The sequence below is a fragment of the Pipistrellus hanaki genome (assembly GCF_964339955.1).
Source record: "Pipistrellus hanaki genome assembly, chromosome: 1".
Lineage (NCBI taxonomy): Eukaryota > Metazoa > Chordata > Mammalia > Chiroptera > Vespertilionidae > Pipistrellus > Pipistrellus hanaki.
The window spans coordinates 72,263,136-72,276,543 of record NC_140503.1 but is presented as its reverse complement, the minus strand read 5'-3'; the positions used below and the strand labels follow the sequence as shown (position 1 = coordinate 72,276,543).

Here is a 13,408-nt window from a genome sequence, read left to right as displayed (position 1 = left end):
ATACTAGGTTCTGGCTCCCAGGGGCTGCTCCCATCCCTGACTCCCATCAGAGCTGAGCACTGTCTAGAGAACACTGATGAGATAAATATGAATGTAATGTTTTAGAATGATTTCCTTCTAAAATGAGTTTAGAAAAATTTTAAATTATAAAGGTGTGAGCTTGATGTAGCTGGAAAACTCAATGAGATGGTTGGTTTCATTTTTCTGATACCACATGAGTGAGTCGGGCTGCTGAACCCAGCGAGGATCCTTGACTATGACTTCTGCCTGCCCTCCAATCAGCTTTAGGCTACAGAACAGGTTGGGTTTCACCTTAAACCACCATCTCTTTTTCTTGCTCATCCATCTCCAAGCTCCCCCAGGAATGGGAGATCCTATGAAATAGTGGGAAAGGATGAGATTTGGAAGCCAACCAACCCAGGTTTAAATCTGCCTCTCCGGAGAGACTAGGCTGGTCCCTAATTCTTTGGGTGCTGCTTCTGACCCTGTGAATTGGCTTGTGTGGTTATGATGCCTATGGCACAGCCTTGTCATGAGGGTTGGCCACAAAGGATAATGGATCTGACACTTAGCAGAGTGCCCAATTACTGGTGCTCCCACTGCTCATTCTATGTGATGGGGGACCCCTTTCCTTCCCAGTAGAGACTGGAACTTGGATCAGGCCCAGATTTTGCTCCTTAAGAACTGAATTCTGTTGTTCTCACATTTCTAGTCAATCCCCCTCTTAAGGTGAGACCACCACCCTCCTCCTCATTCAGCCCTGATATTGGGCACATAGATAGCAGTGTCCATCCAGATAGTGTTTGAAGTTGCCTCCTCTTTTTCCTTGGGCTATGGTTAAAATAAACTTGGATGAATGTTCCCCAATGTCCCACCCTCTCCTAGGTAGGACCCTCTGTTTTATTAGATTTCTCTTCCTGCCTGTGCAAGGCCAATTCCTTCTCCCCACCACCTGGAGTGTCACTTTGGCTGCTAAGTGTTCCTGCTTGCATCTCCCAGAGCACACACACCCAGCACCCAGAGAAGCTTCTTTTAGGCTCATGAATCTATACACACAGGCCTTCCTAGTGAACTCTACCTTCAAGTTCTCCCTCCAGCATTCTGAATCTCTGTCCACTTTCATTACAAATAAATAAATAAATAAATAAATAAATAAATAAATGAGTAGGACAAGGGATGAAGATCCCAGGTTGAAGGTTTTGAGATGGCTGTAGGCAAGACAGGAGGAGCAGGAAGAAGGTAGACCAGGTGGTGGAGGAATGGGAGGGGAAATCAACATTCCGTTTCACTGGGTCGGACACTGGTGGGACCCAGGATTGTTGCACTGGAGAAGGAAGGCCCAAAGGAAGAACAGTGAGCAAGAATGGAGATCTCTGGAGCCCCTTCTCCAATGTCCGGAGAGGATCTGCAGTGAAAGGAAGTTGGGTCTTTCTGGAGCTAAGATGCCAGGGTCCCAGGACTGCACCACATACCCTTTTGTCATTCCTTAGGCTCTTGTTCACTGGGAAGGAGGAAACATTATGCAATCAGCACTGCATGTAAGGATGTTGACAGGGTATAATCAACAGGGCCCTCTACCAGGGGGGTGGGGATAGGCCAGGCCAGGCCAGAAGGGCAAGGACAAGATTGGGTTTCCCTGAGGATGGGGGGAGTGCGTTCTGCCAGGGATGCCCCAGCTCTGCTCCATAATACTCACCCCCATATTTTTTTCTATATCCTTTGTCTGGATTTGTATGTCAAACTCTGGGACAGCTCTATCACCTTGCTTACCAGAGGCTGGGTTCCAACATTCCCACAGATCGTTCCCTCCTCCATCACTCTCTCCAGCTCTTTGGCTCTAGCTACTGCTTGCGTTCCTGCACCTTTTCTGAGGTTCAGGGTCTAGCTTATAGCCTTCACTTTCAAGTCTGCTTATCCTGTGGACACTCACCATGCCTGCACTCACAACTCTATTCCCACTACTGTGGGCCTTCTTTCAGAAAGACCTCTTAGATTTGGCCAAGTAGATGCCAGCATCTTCACACTCAGAATGTTTCTGATTTTTTTTTCAATTCACTTTTGCCTGCTTGGAGACAGCCTGCTAAAAATTCATCTGTCTTGCAGACTGTAATTGGTGGGGGTAGAGGGCAGGAGTCACAGCTCCCATATTCCACCAGGGACCATGTGCTCCTGTGATCTGTACCCTGGGAGAACTCCACAAATGGAAACCATTCCAGCTACAGGGCCCAGCAGGCTCACCAGACTTCCGGCCTGGCAGGGAATAGAGGGTCGGTGTTGGCCCTGGTGTCAATCACTGTAGAGTTGGGCCCCAGTGGTGAGTGGAGGTGAAAAGGGTTGTTTCTTAGGATCCCTAGGATTTTCTCACCGAGTGGTAAAAAACCCCCACAAGAGTGTGTGTGATTAGATCAATAGGAAGAGGGCAGAGCAAAAACCTACACAGGAAGGAGCATAAGCTGAGATGGGTAGAGAGGCAGGGCTCAGGCTCACAGCTCATGTACAAAAATCTTAAATTTCTGATTCCTTTATTTTCAACCTTGACTTCTGGGCAATGACCTATCAGACAAAAGCATTTGTTGTGCTTCTTTTTTTTTTTTTTCCTCTTCTTTCTTTTGAGCCAGGCCCTATAGGAAGGATCACAGTTGGCAAAACCACAGGCCCTACCGAAATCCTTCCCTTGGAGGCTAGAGGTCTCCAGCCAATTAGCACGCAGGTGTTTAAGGCCACTTTGGTGGGGAATTGTTAAGGATGGAGTGTTCAGGCCTAAGACCTCTTAGAACTTTACTTTTTAAAAAGCCACCCAAATGGTGGTGGTGTGAGGAGAGGGTGGTGGTGGAGAGACTGTGATCTCTGCCAGGCGCAGAGGGAGCTCTGAGCCCTCTCTTTGCCTGAGGGACACCTAACTTGACAGCAGCTACACAGGCCCAAAGGGAGGCTCACCACGTCCCCTCAGACCTAGAGCCGGGGAGGGAAGTGGTGGGAGTGAAGCTGAGCTGTTTTCTAAAGGTTGTTGTCATGTGACTAGAGCCCCCAGGAGAGCCCTGGTCACCTCAGGCAAGCAGTGGCTCGTCCTCCGCTTCAACTACCCAGACTCCCGGCTCAGCCAGTGGCACCAGCAGGACATCGTCTTCATCCTCTGGGGACAGCACTATTGTGTGGGGTTCAGGTGGGGTTTGGGTTGGTCCTGGGGGCCGGATTGGTCCTGGCGGCCGAAGGCCGGGCAGGAGGCGGCCTCGCAGGGCCTGCACCACTCCAGACAGCAGTGATGGTTCTAGGGGCCCTGAAGGCAGTGGCCCTGGGGCCTCCAGGACAGCAGGGAGGGCTGGAGATATGCTGGCAGATGGGAGGGGAGCCTTGACAGGCAGTGGGGGTGCCTGTTCCCCATCCTGCCCACCTACTGCCCCAACCTCACGGGCTGGACCTGTGCTGCCATCTAAGGCTTCAAGGGGAGCGTCAGGAGGTGTGACTTGGGATCTGGCCTCAGGGGTTCGGGCTGGGGGGTTGGTTCGAGGAAGCAGGCCCCAGCGGCGGAGACGGCGCACCAGGCGGCGGACAGTGCGGCCCCGCTGGCGGCGGCGGGCACCTGAGGCACCCCCGGGAGTCATATCCTGTCGCAAGATCTGTAGCAGAGAACGCAGGTTGCCCAGCACCGAGTTCTGCAGGGAGAGGAGGAGACATCAGTCGGAGGGATGAGGGCCAGAAGCCTGAGAGGAGGAAGGGACAGTGGCAGGGTCACAGTGGAGTTGGGGGCAGGGTGAGCTAGAGTTGGGGTAGTGACTTACATCGTTAGGATTCTCCGTAGGGAAGTCCTCCACAGGTGGGATGGCGCCCTGGGCAATGAGCTGCCCATAAGAGGGGGGTGCCTGCTGCTGCACAACCTCAGCCTCCATTCGGGAGAGGGGGGCAAAAATGCTGGAAGGAATGAGGGCTGCTCAGTCACAGGTGGTCCAGCTACAGGAGCCTGTCCCAGCCTGGACAGGCCTCTTCCCGCCACACCCAGGACCGGACAACTGAAGCTATACCATGGTTTTCCCAAAAGTCACCTGAGGTCCCCTCCTTCTTGAGATGGCTTTCAGAACATAGCCCTACTCTTTCCTCAAAGAAGAACCTCTTTCCCCAAGCTGGATAACCCCCCGAGCCAACCCATAAGCTGGTCACTGAACCTATCCCCAACATGGCACCCTCCTGGTCTCCCGTGGCAGCACGGGCCCTGTCCCACCCTCCTCTAAACCCAGCCCCCCTCCTCTAAAGCCAGCTGACCTGTACTCCTGGGTGCGAATGGCATAGAGCTTGCAGGTGCAGCCCAGAGCAATGACCAGCAGCAAACCGCACACCAGGCTGCCAATGACTGCAGCGGTAATGACCTTGCGGGGCAGGGCATAGGAGCAGTCCCACTCATCGCTGCCGTCAGCACAGTCTGGCTGCCCGTCGCACACCCATGTCTCATACACGCATTTCTCGTCCCGACATCGGAAGTTGCCAGGCTGGCAGTGCCGGCAACGACTCTCATCGGCTCCGTCAGCACAGAAGGTCTGGTAGTTACAGCGGTCAGCAGGCAGGTAGCAGGCTGTGGCACTAGGGGTGCCAAAAGCCCCACAGGGATAGTGTCCAGGCGGGCAGCTGGGGCAGTTCTCCTCATCTGTGCCATCGGCACAGTCCCACGAGCCATCACAGCGCTGGGCCTCACTGTAGCAGCGCTCCCCGAGGCCCTCACCGGCCCCCAGGCCGGAGCCTAGGCCGCAAGGTTGGTCCCAAGGTAAGCAATAGCCTTGCACGTGGTAGGTGGCATTGAAGCCCTGACCACTGCTCCAAGGAACTGTGTGGTAGGCCACAACGGCCTGGCCAGACAGCGTCTCCACGGTGACAGCCTTGCCGTTGTTGAAGCGGGTGAGCCTGCGAAGCAGCCGGGAGGTCTTGGGGGGCCCAGGGCCATCATACACATGCACTGCATCTTCATAGCCCAGATCCAGGGCTGTGAAGCGCACTGCTAGGCGCCGGCCGTCATGGGGGTCCAGCAGCCAGAGGCAGGACTGGGGGCGGGAGACTGACACCAGGTGTGAGTATCCGGGGGAGGAGAAGACCCCATAGAAGTCTTCCAAGGTGTGATTGCAGGGTGGGGTGGGGTCAGAGGCAGGGACCAGGTCAGGGAAGGGATCTGAACCGCAACCTGCCTCATCCGAGCCATCTCCACAGGTATCGACCCCGTCGCAGTGCTGGGCGGAGGGCACACAGCGGTGGTTCAGGCACTGGAACTCCTCCTGCAGGCATATCAGCCAATCTGCAGAGGCACCAGGGAGAGGAGCTGTGAAGCACGGGAGCTGGTGGGTTCTCCCTCCTTCCTGGGGGTTCCACTGCCGGTGTCCACAGCCCCAGGGACACCCTGTCCAGCCTACCTTGGCTGTAGGAGAGCAGAAAGCCCTGGCCCATGGGTGCTCTGGCCCCGGCGTAGCTGTAGGTGATGGTGACATTGCCCCCGGGCAGCTGCAGAGGGCTGGCCGGTGCCTCGCACAGGGAGATCTGTGGCTGGAGAGGGGAGCGCAGGATTAAGCGCTCTGAGCCACAGGCCAAGTGCAGTTTTTGGAACCTACAGGGGTGGAAAGCAGGATGTGATATTCTTTCTTTGTTGATCCTCACCCGAGGATACTTTATTTGTTTTAGAGAGAGGAATGGAGAGAGAAAAAGATAAAAATATCAACATGAGAGAGAAACATCAATTGTTCTGCCTCCTGTATGAGCCGTGACTGGGGATGGAACCTGAAACCTAGGTATGTGTCCTGACCTGGAACAGAACCCACAAACTTTTTGGTGTACGGGACAATGGTCCACCTAACTGAGCTACACTGCCCAGGGCTGTGAGATAGTTTTGACTACTACCACTGGCTTCTTCCTCCCCCAGGACTTTTCTACCCCCAAAAGCATAAACATCTACTTATCCACAACTCAAATAGCTAAGTGAAAATTCAGTCAGCTAAATTCCTTGGTAGTCGATGGCACTCGTCCTACCAGAGGCCAGTGGCACCTTAAGACTATATGATCTATCCCAGATTCCCATGGAAAAACAGTCTTGTCTTCTGGGACTGCAACATGAACAGCTGTTGCAGCTCTGTCGCTCAAGTACAGTGTTAGCAGGAACTGGAAGCAACCATACAGTTCCATTAACCAGAACTTGCCTCCCCTCCACATGCCTGGGAGTGAGACTTGGATCACTTGCACTTTGATCCCTCCGCTCCAAAAGCCTCTCCACAGATTTCCTTCTCCCTTCCCCTACCCCTTTCTGGGTAAATACATGAAAAGTGAACTGTGTGAAGCAAATAGCCAGAAACTTAATTAACATGGGCCCAACCTCATGGCCCAAGGTTGGAGGAGCCTGGGAGACCTGGATTATTCACGAGATCTGGGGAAGCTGAGGAATGGTCTAGCTGATAAGGGAATAGCTCTGAGTCCTAGGTAAAGATGTGCAAGGATTAAGGACTTCCTCAGAGCAGCCATATAGGAACCCAAGGATGTTTCTAGAATGACTGTTGACCTTCAGAGATGACCATGCCCGCCCAGATCCAATTCACTGTGTCTGGTTCAGAACAAGGAAGGCTTTTAGGACAGATGAGGCCAGTGGTTCCCAACGTGGGGCACAATTTGATTTTTAAGAAGGGCAATTCGAGGATGAGTTATTAACTGAGTATTTTGCATTTCTTATGATTCTAGGGGCCTCATATAAATATATATTGTGATGTATTTTTAAAAATATATATATTTTATTGATATTTTACAGAGAGGAAAGGAGAGAGATAGAGAGCTAGAAACGTCGATGAGAGAGAAACATCGACCAGCTGCCTCTTGCACACCCCCTACTGGGGATGTGCCCGCAACCAAGGTACATGCCCTTGACCGGAATCGAACCCGGGACCTTTCAGTCCGCAGACCGATGCTCCACCACTGAGCCAAACCAGTTTCAGCTATATTGTGACATATTTATGCATTTCAATTCTCTATGATATGTTTTGAAACTTTATTTGCTATTTTTTCATATCAATTCATATTATTACTAGAGGCCCAGTGCACAGGGTTCGTGCACTGGTGGGGGGTGTGGCCTGCAGGGATCGGCCTGCTACGGGAACAGCTACGCATCCGAAATGATCATGAGTGGCTGTGGACCCGCCCTCTGAGTGGCTGCTCCCACTGTGGTCAGTGCACATCATAGCAACTGGTCAACCAGTCGTCCTGGTCATTCCACCATTCAGTTGCCTGGCTTTTATTATGTAGGATTATCATTTAAACAATTTCTTTCTGATTGCTTCCTCAGTACTTCAACCATCCTTTTGTTCTTTTATTTTTCTCTTTCATGGATGCCATGCTCTTTAGAAGCTTGTTTAGAACAAGTTAATGGCCTTTTAGGCTTCCTCCACTTGAATAGGAGTACACTCTTTGGGAAATAAGAATTATATGTCATGGGGCGGGGAGGGGAATCAGTATTTTATTTTATTTTATTTTATTATTTTTTTAAAATATATTTTATTGATTTTATACAGAGAGGAAGGGAGAGAGATAGAGAGTTAGAAACATCGATGAGAGAGAGTCATCGATCAGCTGCCTCTTGCACACCTCCTACTGGGGATATGCCCGCAACCAAGGTACATGCCCTTGACCGGAATCGAACCCGGGACCTTTCAGTCCCCAAGCCGACGCTCTATTCATTGAGCCAAACCAGTTTCGGCGGGAATCAGTATTTTAGAGATGCTTAGGTGGGGCATGGCCAAAAAAGGTTGGGAACCACTGGATGAGGCCAAATCAAATTCTACTCTTCCCCCTGTTGACAGAGATGGGAATTCCACAAAGAAGGCTTCCCCATGAGGAAGCTGGGAGGAGCAGGGAGAGGAAGAGTCTGGCCCTGTTGCTCACCTGACCATCACTGTCTGATCCTTGCTGCCAGGGATGAGCCAAGTGCAGTTGGCAGGGGAGCTGTGGCTGTCCCGGCTCAAGGGCCTCTGTAAGGTGCCCTGTACTTCCAAGAGCACTGCTGGAGGGTCTTCACAGGCTGGTGAGAGAGGCAGAGACACTGGCTGAGAGTGTTACCATCCTATTCCTCCCAGACTTGAGGCCCCCAAGGGCCTGGTCTCTTCAAGAAGGAGCATATCAACTTGCCCTCCTTCCCATACTTGATGTAGTCATAGACTTCAGTGGCTCCCCTTCCTCCCACAAGCATCATAGCTTCGCCTTAAGTACCAACAGTATATACAATCTGATGTCTGCTTTGTGTCAGCCCTTGGACTAGGAGGAACCAAAAATACTGTCTCTAGCCTCAGGGAGACTAAGAGATCAAGCATGGCGACTGGGGGAAACACAAAATAGTACGTTAAGTACCAGGTGAGGGTTCACACGGGGTCTCAGTTTCCTCACCTGTGACATAAAGGGTGGATACTCTCCACTCAAAAACTACGCAGGTACCGTAAGAATCCAGGGAAGAGAGACTCCTTCCCATGGGGCTTCCCTCCTTTTACCAAGCCCAGAGGCATGCATCATCTACTCACCAGGATTTGGGAAAAGGATCCGGTCTGGATGGGCCAGCGCGCCTCCTAGAGGGAGAGAGAGAAAGGGCAGGAGAAGGAGTCCTTTTTAGAAGTTCGTTCCACCTGTCCCACTCCGGGAGGGAAGAAGCCAGCTGGGACTTCCGGGTAGTTTGTGGGAGGGGGTGCGGGAGCAGGGGGAGACTGCAGTTCGCGACTTCGGGCAGCATAGCCTGAGGGGTGGGTGGGGGGACCTGGGGGAGCCAGAGGGAGGCTGAGGGCAGCGACTTCGGGCTTCCCGGGGGGCTGGGCGGGCAGCGCTGGGGGCGGCAGGGGACGGGGGGCTCGGGCTGGCCGGGGAGGGCGAGGGGCCTCGGAGGAGGAAAGCGCAGAGCGTCTGGGGGTGACAGCCGGGGGCGAGGGTGGGGGCGGGAGAGGAAGAGGAGTCCTGTTTGCTTCTCACCCAGGAGGAGGAAGAGGAGGCTGAGCGGCGGCATCCTGAGCGGCCCGGTGGGGCAGAAGTCCGGCAGCTTCCGTGGTCTACCCGGCGGGGAGGAGGCGCCGCTCCGCGCGTCCCGGGCCCGCAGGGCCGCCTCCCCGCGGGGGCTCCATGGCTCGGGCCGCTCTCGGGGGGCCAGGCTGGGGGCGGGGCGGCGCCTCTCGCCAACTTCGGCGCTGACTCCCCGGCGCCGCCGCTCGCTCTCGCGCCGTCCCTCCCCTCTCACCCGCGGCCCGGCGACGCGCTCGAGGCCCCGTCGGGCGCACCCTCGCCCGGAGCCCGTCCGCAGGCCGCGAGCGCCGGGGGCCAGGCCCGGCCGCCACCTGCCGGCGCCGGAGGCCGCTTCCTCTCGGAGCCAAACTTTGCCGCCCGCACGGCCGGCCCGGGCGGCTCACCTTCCCCCGCGCGTCCGGGCTGCAGAGCGGGGACGGGATCGGGGACCGGATCGGGGACGGGGACGCCGCGGCCCAACTCCCGGCCCTTGCCCGGGCGGCACCCCAGCCCGCCCCGGGGTTGGAGCAGCCGGGCGGGGGCGGGGGGCGGGCCAGGCCGGGCCCCACCTCCGCCCCGCGCTCGCGCCCCGCCCCGCCCCGCCCGCGCGCCTTAACCCCTCTCAGCGCTGCCCCGGCTGGTTGGACCGGCTTCGGGACGGGGCGCTCGGTCTCGGGCCTCCGCTCGGCTTTGTTGACCCCTTTCGGCGTGACACGGCGGTGACAGGACACGTCGGTGAAAAGACAACCGCGAGTCCCGTAACTGCCGCGTCTTCGCTTCCTGTGGACCCTGAGCGCCCAGGACTTCCTTGTCCGAGGGCCCGGGGCCGCCGCGGAGGGAGTGCGCCGCTATTACAGACATTACGTCCCTGGGTTCGGACTCTGGGTGCCCGTCACGCCGGCCGCCCCGCCTCTTCTCGGGAAACTGAAACTTCCTGTTTACCTTTGTACCCACGGGCTTCTCCCCTGTCAGGACTCAATAAAGTGCAAATAAGAGAGTAAATGTGCCTTTCCCACTTGCTGGCGTTGTGATCTTGAGAAAATGACTTAGCCTCTCAGTTACACATGGGGGTAATAATAGTGCATCTTCGTCGTGAGGATGTTGTCAGCCCTTTAGGGAGGAGATAATGCAAGGTGAGCACACAGGAAGTGTGCCGTACCCGGTAATAATATTATTACTACTATTATTATGATTAGTCACAGGAGATTTTTCTAATTTATGTGGGCTTGAGGTTACCGATTGTCTGTGACACTGTTGGTAGTAAACGTAAACAATACAACAGCAAACACCTTTTGAGCTTTTTTTTTTTTTCCTTTATATTTCAGGTACAAATCTAAGCACTTTTTCAAATGTTTGCTCTTTTATTTCAACAATCTTGTGAGGTAGGATTCTATTGTTACTCCCATTTTACATATAAGGAAACTCCGGGTGCAGAAAGGTTAAGTATTTTGCCCAAGGTCATGGATCTAGTAAATACTGAAACAAAGATTTGAACCTAGGTGATCTGGTTTTGGATAGAACATAACATTTGGATCCTTTCTACTCTCACCAATTTACAAATGATACAAAATAGTTTTATGTTGATGTGTTTAAAACTGGGACCTCAGCAAGGCCTGAAGTCCTAGAGTTGGTCATAAAAAGGCCCTTACTGCCGAAACCGGTTTGGCTCAGTGGTAGAGCGGCGGTCTGCCGACTGAAAGGTCCCGGGTTCGATTCTGGTCAGGGGCATGTACGTTGGTTGCGCGCACTTCCCCGGTAGGGGGTGTGCAAGAGGCAACTGGTCGATGTTTCTAGCTCTCTCTCTCCCTTCCTCTCTGTAAATATTTAAAAAAAAAAAAAAGGCCCTTACTTCCACTTGGATCCATGCCCTACTTCTCCCTGGGCTCTATTGCAGCCCTTGGGATGAATGAGGGGTGAAATAGAATCCTGAATGTGGGAGGAGTGTGGGAGGAGGGTGTTGAGCAAAGGGAAGAAGGGCTAAGAGGTTGGGAAATTAAAATTAGTTAAATCCTAAAAGTGCTAAAAGTGATTATGGAGCTTTTAATAGATTGCCTGGCTGTGTTCTCTATTGGCATATGCCTGGAACTCTTAAGACTTCACTTTAGCTTCAAGGAACTTTTATTTATTTATTTATTTATTTATTTATTATTATTTTTTTTTAAATCAATCTTTATTGTTCATATTATTACAAAGGTTCCTTATTTCTTCCCCCCTCCACCAGGTTCCCACCCCACCCTCCGCCCCCTCCCCATCCCCCATTGTCCTCATCCATAGGTGCACAGTTTATGTTCAGTCTCTTCCTCCCTCCCTTTCCCCGATAGTAAACCTCTTTTCAGATAGTAAATCAGTTACTTAGCATTTTCTCATATCAATAATACCTCCACATGCCCAATGATACATTTCACACAAAAGACATTTCCAAATAGGTCAACCAGCCTCATCCAGGCCCCACCCAGGGTACTCACAGATCAACACCCCAGCCCTATACTAACTCAACACATCCAGATCTAAGCCTTCATCACTTGATTCAGCAGACCCTCAAGTTCCCACAAAAGTTTCCAGCCATGTCTGAGAGGCAGCCGTGGGGCAGGGGCAGGCGAGGAGCGAGCTGTTCCGGGCCTGGCTGCTCCTGGCCTGGCCTCTGTTGCTCTGGTTCATTCCACAACCAGCTGCTCCGGGTCTGGTCACTGCCGCTTCTGACCTAGTTGCTCTGGACTTGGCTGCTGCTGCTCCGGGCCTGGCTGCACCGGACCCGGCTGCTCTGGGCCCGGCTGCTCCGGGCCCGGCCGCTCCGGGCCTGGCCGCTCCCAGCCTGGCAGCCACTGCTCCGGGCCTGGCCGCACCAGACCCGGCTGCTCCGGGCCTGGCTGCTCCCAGCCTGGCAACCGCTGCTCCAGGCCTGGCTGCACCCGACCCGGCTGCTCCGGGCCTGGCCGCTCCCAGCCTGGCAGCTGCTGCTCCGGGCCTGGCCACACCAGATCTGGCAGCTCCGGGCCTGGCCGCTCCCAGCCTGGCAGCCGCTGCTTCAGGCCTGGCCGCACCAGACCTGGCTGCTTCGAGCCTGGCCGCTCCCAGCCTGGCAGCCGCTGCTCCGGGCCTGGCCGCTCCCAGCCTGGCAGCCGCTGCTCCGGGCCTGGCCGCACCCGACCCGGCTGCTCTGGGCCTGGCTGCCCCGAGCCCGGCCGCTCGGAGTCTGGCCGCTCCCAGCCTGGATGCTCTGGGCTTGGCTACTGCTGTTCTGGGCCAGGCTGCTCCCAACCTGGCTGCTCTGGGCCCGGCTTCTCCGGGCCCGGCCACTCCGGGTCTGGGTGTTCCTGGACTGGCCACCCTGGGCTTGGCTGCCTCCACCTCAGGCCTGGCTGCCACTGCCCCAGGTCTGGCTGCTCCAGTGCTGGCTGTTGTTGCTCTGGTTATGGCTGCTGCTGCTCTGGGGCCTGGCCGTTGCTGCTCCGGGCCCGGCTGCCACTGCCTTGTGCCTGGGCACTCTAGGCTTGGCCGCCGCTGTTCCAACATTCCGTCCTTTATTTATTTATTTATTTATTTATTTATTTATTTATTTATTTATTTTAAACGCATATATGTTGCAATGTTGGCTGGTGAGTTGAGTTCTGACTTAGTCTTTGATTTTTCAAGATCTTTTTTGTATTCTTTCTTAAGTAATTTTACTATCTTTTGATCTCACTTGATTTCTTCACATTGAGAACTTCTTTGGTTTCTTCCTCCTTGTCCTGGGAGCTCAGCAGGTTGGCCTGTGGCACCCCTTGGTTCTCCGCGGGCTCCCGCGCTGCTCCAGCCTGTTGCCGGGGTCGGCGCCGCCCAGGAAGCCTTGGCTCCGTTGCCAGTCCTCAGAGGTCGAAGGCTCAGGGGCACCCTGCCCTGGGGGCCCCGTAGCCCGACTCCCTGCCGGCGCCCAGCTGGCTGGTGTCCGGCAGGGGCTCCTGCTCCCTGTCGCATTCCTCCAGTCTGGAGCTTTTTTTTTCTCCTTCCCGCTAGGGGAGTCTAGGATCAGAGTCAACAGACTGTCCTCTGTGCGCAGTGCGCGCGACTCTGGGGGCTCCGCTTTTCGCCACTCCCCTGGGATTCCGCCTCGCAGCCCCGTCTCCCCCTGCCCAAGCCTGGGTCCCCAGGGTCTGGTCCAGGACTGGGGTTCAGAGCAGTCCGGACTGAGGCTCAGCACCACCGGAGGCCCTGTTCCTTCTGGCTAGGGTAGGGGTGTCGAACTCAATCAGAGAAGGGGCCAAAATCTAAAATCCAGCCTAAATCACGGGCCGAATGGTTTACTGAACAGTCATAAACTGACAATGTCATAAACTGACAGCGGAGTGCAGTGATGACAGCGCGGTGCGGGCCACATTGCAAAGCCTGGCGGGCTGGATTTGGCCCGCGGGCCTTGTGTTTGACACATGTGGGCTAGGGTAAT

At 54.7% G+C, this 13,408-nt stretch overlaps 1 protein-coding gene and 1 long non-coding RNA gene across 2 annotated transcripts in view; both read right to left on the bottom strand.

Moving 5' to 3' along the window:
* The window catches only part of LOC311611566, a 193,022-nt gene that overhangs the window by 28,721 nt on the left and 150,893 nt on the right, over positions 1 to 13,408 (bottom strand). The window lies entirely within an intron of this gene.
* On the bottom strand, positions 2,580 to 9,498 carry LRP10 (LDL receptor related protein 10). The gene is made up of 7 exons (XM_084862906.1): positions 8,962 to 9,498; positions 8,523 to 8,567; positions 7,894 to 8,029; positions 5,391 to 5,581; positions 4,258 to 5,275; positions 3,780 to 3,909; positions 2,580 to 3,653 (listed from the first exon to the last, which is right to left on the bottom strand). The coding sequence occupies exons 1-7, from the start codon at positions 8,993 to 8,995 to the stop codon at positions 3,048 to 3,050; spliced, it is 2,160 nt and encodes a 719-aa protein (XP_084719032.1). The 5' UTR covers positions 8,996 to 9,498; the 3' UTR covers positions 2,580 to 3,047.

What these genes read in the sequence shown, in the direction of transcription:
- LRP10 (XM_084862906.1), bottom strand. Translation starts at nt 8,995, where the DNA reads ATGCCGCCGCTCAGCCTCCTCTTCCTCCTCCTGG. An exon ending in GATCCTTTTCCCAAATCCTG is followed by an intron (nt 8,030 to 8,522) that starts GTGAGTAGATGA and finishes CTCTCTCACCAG; the next exon opens with CCTGTGAAGACCCTCCAGCA. An exon ending in CTACGGAGAATCCTAACGAT is followed by an intron (nt 3,654 to 3,779) that starts GTAAGTCACTAC and finishes CTCTCCCTGCAG; the next exon opens with AACTCGGTGCTGGGCAACCT.